This window comes from Echiichthys vipera, assembly GCF_963691815.1.
Source record: "Echiichthys vipera genome assembly, chromosome: 15".
Taxonomy (NCBI): Eukaryota; Metazoa; Chordata; class Actinopteri; order Perciformes; family Trachinidae; genus Echiichthys; species Echiichthys vipera.
In genome coordinates, this window is record NC_139840.1 from 2,568,382 (window position 1) to 2,574,285 (window position 5,904).

Genomic DNA, 5,904 nt, shown 5'->3' on the forward strand with positions numbered 1-5,904 from the left:
CCCAGGCCAGTGTGGAGATCTAATCTCTCCACCTGGTCCTGGGTCTTCCCCGAGGCCTCCTCCCAGCTGGACGTGCCTGGAACACCTCCCTAGGGAGGCGCCCAGGGTTCATCCTTACCAGATGATCCTGAACCACCTCAACTGGCTCCTTTCAACGCAAAGGAGCAGCGGCTCTACTCCGAGCTCCTCACGGATGCTGAACTTCTCCCCCTCTCTCTAAGGGAGACTCCAGCCCCCCTCCTGAGGAAACACATTTCACACGCTTGTACCCGTGACCTCGTTCTTTGGGTCCTGAGTCTGCATCCTTCATGTCTTTGAAGTTGCATTCATGCTTTAAAGGGAGATTCCACCCATTTTAATCCGCGGGGACTTCCACGTATGAAGTCAACATGTCAAACGTGAACCCGATGCTAAACCAGAGGAGAACCCGTTCACTGAAGTTCACGTAGATGCTCTGATACTAATAATATCACGTTTAATGTAATATCGTGTTTCTGTGGGACAGATTTTTCCGGCTCGCCGCTCCATCGTTTCAAGAAGCCCGGATCCAAAAACTTCCAGAACATCTTCCCTCCCTCCGCGACACTTCACCTCTCCAACGTCCGGTAAGAAAAAAACATCCAAGGAATTAGCTTCAGCCCCTTTCCTCACTTTGGCTTCGTGCTGCTTTGTCCTTCAATAACACTTTGTCTTTGCACGTGCAGGGACGGGATCGGAGAGGACGACCTACGTCTTCTGTTCGCTAACAGCGGAGGAACCGTCAAGGCCTTCAAGTTCTTCCAGTAAGGAAACGTTGACCTCTTAGTTCTCTCATCATCTTGCGAGGCACCTGCACTCACGGTGTCTTCCTTCCCTGTCGCTCTGTTCCTCACCAGGGACCGTAAGATGGCCCTGATCCAGATGACGTCCGTAGAGGAAGCCATCCAGACTCTGATGGACCTCCACAACTACGACATGGGAGGGAATCACCACCTGAAAGTTTCCTTCTCAAAGTCCACCATCTAACACCCCTCGACACCCGCCGACCCCTTAAACCCTCTCATCTACGACGAGCGATGAAGTCACAGCCGTTCGTCGGCGTCTCTGTAAATCTCTCCTGCCCTTTTTATCCCACCCACCCTTTTATTTAAGTAGCACCGTGTTTCTGTTTCCACTGAAATGTGCTTTAATGTCCAAAGCTTCAAATTCAAAGTAAAACGTTAGAACTAGTTCTTAGAATATTGAAAAATTGAAATAATCTTGATGTTCCTCACTTATCAGACATCGGGCGAGCGTCACGATCCATGTATTTGTTACTGGAGGAGGAGAACGTCCCTGTGGCCGTTTCATCACAGTGGCGTCCGGCTCTGGCAGACCGTAGCCGTGTTTCCATTCAACCTTTCCAACTTTTGAAAAGTCGCAAAAACTAAATTGGCTTGGAGCAAATAAACTACGGCCTCGTTTGGTCAGAAGGTGGCGCTCTTAGGGCTCGTTTCTGCTCTACGTTAGAGACGCATATTCACACGGACGGAGCCTTCTGTGCGTCCTCTGCGTCCGTCTCCTCCGTATTTCTGTCCGTATCCTGAAAGCTCACGGATGCGTACAGATACAGAGCAATCGTTGCAGTACCACCTGAAACCGTAGGGGGCAGTGCCGGACTCAAAAAAGTGGCGTGAATATCAGGAGCGAGCGAGTCATCGAAGCCCCGACGGACGTCCTGAAACACTGACAGAGACGTCGGTCGTCACTTTGTCTCATCTGTCAAACCAACGTGTGGAATTCTCCGTCCACACTCTGGGACGTCTTTAGTGTCTCACAGACCACCGCCGTCTACAACGCTGCCGCCATTTTGACTCAGGACGCTTCTCTCCTCCGTCGTCTCCATCTTTGTTGGGGTCAAACTTTACTGGAGGAACTTTTGTATCTGAGCGACGCCCTCTAGAGGATGTTCTGATCAACGTCCATTCAATGTAAAGGAGCAAGAAAGCACGAGGACAGAAAAGTTTAGAACGCTGATGACGCACGTCTCAACGCCCCAAATGGGAGCAGAAATGAAACTTAAGACCACGCGTGGTCGTGATCCTCCTGTAAACGGTAGAAAAAGTCGAGGTTGATGGAAACAAAACGCTGCTGTTTGCAGGTAGAAACGTCATCAACGCGCTCGCTGTGAATACTCCCCTGATTCGGACGTTTGCGTCCACACACGCGGCTCCTCGTCCCGTCCATTTGTGCACTTCGATGCATTCGAAATAACAAAAACTAAAACATTAAAGCGTAAAGGAACAGACGAGGTCGTCGCTAAAGTTAAAAGTGTGGTTCATGCTGTTCTCTCCTCGTCTGCAGTGTAAATACGACCCGTTTGACCCCGTTTTTATACTTTGTCGTGTTAGAAACCTCCACTGAAAACAGCTTTTTCAGTCCTGCTGCATCAGACAGAATCTCTTTAACACGTAGTTTAAAACACACGGTGTAACTACAACTTTGAAGGAATTCACTTCCCAGAAATCCATCTCGTTCTGCGGCGTTGTGCGAGGCACGGGACGGAGGCACAGTGGGAGGGCGCCCTTATTTGATGTATTTTCATGTTTAGAAAAAGACCACGGGGTCCATTTACGCCGGACTTCCACTTTAAAGGCTAATGATGCTTGGTGAGGACAATTGAACCCCCCCCCACACTCACACACACACACACACTCACACACACACACACACACACACACACACACACACACACACACACATACACACACACATAGTTCCTCTACAGTCGTATTAACATTAACACATAGTTGACATGTGAGGGTGGAGCCTTCATTGAAGAACAAGGCCACGTGTTAGAGTTCCTGTTCCAACCCTTTCCCATTCTTTTGTAAACCCTTGCTGTGAGTGGGTTCACACACACACACACACACACACACACACACACACACACACACACACACACACACACACACACACACACACACACATGCTAATGTCTGGTTAAGGTTTCCACGTGTGGTTCTTTGTCTCTGGTTCTCGGGGTGGAGGCCTGTCGGGACCAAAGTACATGTGCCTTTTTTAAAGTCTGGTTTAAACTGTCGTGTCTTTTCAAACATAAACATTTTACCGGTTAATCTCGTGTGTTGTGAAAGAACCAAGATTATTTTTGTGAACTGTTCGACGTGAGTTTAACACGAGCTCATCTACCGAACAGAAAACGGGGTTTGAACCGAGTTCCTCTGAAGGTTTTTTGGTTTCACGGCTGCAGATTTGTTGTAAATTCATCTGATTTTTTGTCTCTTGTGGTAAAAATATTCCAGATTAGCTCAAATTAAACACGTCTTTTCTACCAACGAGCCCAGATGATGGTGTTTGTGTGTGTGTGTGTGAGTGTGTGTGTGTGTGTGTGTGTGTGCGCGGCCTCCGCTCTCCTCTGTATCTCACCTGTCGTCTCTAATAAACTTCTCTCACTCTTCAGTTCTCTCTGCTCTCACTTCTTCCTCTCAGCTCTCTCGCTCTTTCAGCCGCTCTGTCCTCCGTCTGCGGAGACGTCGAGTCGAGACGCTTCCAGGTTTTTCCTCCTTTAACATTTTTCAAGACGAGTGGAAAGAAAGAAACGTCCCAAACACACATTTAGGTGTTTATTTTTACCACGTTTGTGTGTTTGCGTCGGCAGACCCAAAGTTAAATAAGAAGATTTAAAGTTTCATGGTGATGAAGTAAAAGTGTTTACGTTAGCACAGCATTATTGTTTCATAACTTTAATTAGAATAGAAAAAAACGTTTATTATCATTGGAGATCGTCTCTTTGGTGCATAAGCAAACAACAGAAGGACAATTTAAAGTTAAAAATGGTATAAAAATATTGTTTCTATGCATCATTTGATGAAAAAAGTCATGAAAAGTTAAAAATAATGTTTCCAAAAATGCCCAAAAAGTCAAATATTATGTATCTAAAGCAGTCGTGGTGTAATCTGTTGAGAAGTTATAGAATAGAGCGAAGAAGTAACAGTATGTCAGAAAAAGCAAAAAACAAATATGTCCAAAAAATGCTTAAATCATTCAAAATAATATAGTAATATATATAATAATATAGCCTGTCTACAGCAGTTATGGCATAATTGGTTAAAAAAAAAGTCATATTATAGCGTGTCCAAAAAATAAGCTGCAAAAATAAAAAGTCAGAGTAAATTTGTCCAAAAAAGTAAAAAGAATACGTCCAAAAACATCTTGGATCAGTCCCAGTCACTGTCCACAGCAGCGCCGGCCTCACAGCGCCATGACCCGACACATTAAAGGTCACGAAATGAGCAGTAAGAGAAACCGTCCGTTCGTCCTCTTCCATTTGATTTGGCAATAATCAAATCACCACTGAAGCTCTTATTTTGGCGGGGTGTTCTTAAGAAGATGTTAAGTATTACTAAAGGAGTGTGTGTGTGTGTGTGTGTGATCGTACACACACATTTAACAGCTGCATCAGGGCGCTTCTACAGATGTGACCATCTTTTTGTGGTGGTTTTGCATCTATCTTTAGTCATTTTGCATCTTTTTGTGGTGGTTTTGCATCTATTTTTAGTCATTTTGCATCTTTTTGTGGTGGTTTTGCATCTATTTTTAGTCATTTTGCATCTTTTTGTGGTGGTTTTGCATCTATTTTTAGTCATTTTGCATCTTTTTGTGATGGTTTTGCATCTTTTTTTAGTCATTTTGCATCTTTTTGTGATGGTTTTGCATCTATTTTTAGTCATTTTGCATCTTTTTGTGCTGGTTTTGCATCTATTTTTAGTGATTTTGCATCTTTTTGTGGTGGTTTTGCATCTATTTTTAGTCATTTTGCATCTTTTTGTGGTGCTTTTGCATCTATTTTTAGTCATTTTGCATCTTTTTGTGGTGGTTTTGCATCTATTTTTAGTCATTTTGCATCTTTTTGTGATGGTTTTGCATCTTTTTTTAGTCATTTTGCATCTTTTTGTGATGGTTTTGCATCTATTTTTAGTCATTTTGCATCTTTTTGTGCTGGTTTTGCATCTATTTTTAGTCATTTTGCATCTTTTTGTGGTGGTTTTGCATCTATTTTTAGTCATTTTGCATCTTTTTGTGGTGCTTTTGCATCTATTTTTAGTCATTTTGCATCTTTTTGTGATGGTTTTGCATCTTTTTTTAGTCATTTTGCATCTTTTTGTGCTGGTTTTGCATCTTTTTTTAGTCATTTTGCATCTTTTTGTGTTGGTTTTGCATCTATTTTTTGTCATTTTGCATCTTTTTGTGCTGGTTTTGCATCTATTTTTTGTCATTTTACATCTTTTTGTGCTGGTTTTGCATCTATTTTTAGTCATTTTGCATCTTTTTGTGCTGGTTTTGCATCTATTTTTAGTCATTTTGCATCTTTTTGTGCTGGTTTTGCATCTATTTTTAGTCATTTTGCATCTTTTTGTGCTGGTTTTGCATCTATTTTTAGTCATTTTGCATCTTTTTGTGGTGGTTTTGCATCTTTTTTTAGTCATTTTGCATCTTTTTGTGGTGGTTTTGCATCTATTTTTAGTCATTTTGCATCTTTTTGTGATGGTTTTGCATCTATTTTTAGTCATTTTGCATCTTTTTGTGCTGGTTTTGCATCTATTTTTAGTCATTTTACATCTTTTGTGCTGGTTTTGCATCTATTTTTAGTCATTTTGCATCTTTTTGTGCTGGTTTTGCATCTATTTTTAGTCATTTTGCATCTTTTTGTGCTGGTTTTGCATCTATTTTTAGTCATTTTGCATCTTTTTGTGCTGGTTTTGCATCTATTTTTAGTCATTTTGCATCTTTTTGTGGTGGTTTTGCATCTTTTTTTAGTCATTTTGCATCTTTTTGTGGTGGTTTTGCATCTATTTTTAGTCATTTTGCATCTTTTTGTGATGGTTTTGCATCTATTTTTAGTCATTTTGCATCTTTTTGTGCTGG

At 42.1% G+C, this 5,904-nt stretch overlaps 1 protein-coding gene across 2 annotated transcripts in view; it reads left to right on the forward strand.

Moving 5' to 3' along the window:
* The window catches only part of LOC310957699 (polypyrimidine tract-binding protein 2-like), a 23,740-nt gene extending 20,426 nt beyond the window's left edge, over positions 1-3,314 (forward strand). For both annotated transcript variants that reach the window (XM_083928388.1, XM_083928389.1), the window contains 3 exons: positions 506-605; positions 705-782; positions 876-3,314. In XM_083928388.1, coding sequence (XP_083784514.1) covers positions 506-605; positions 705-782; positions 876-1,005 — 308 coding nt within the window. In that variant the 3' untranslated portion in view covers positions 1,006-3,314. The remainder of the gene's footprint in view (positions 1-505; positions 606-704; positions 783-875) is intronic.
* The last annotated feature ends 2,590 nt before the right edge of the window (positions 3,315-5,904 follow it).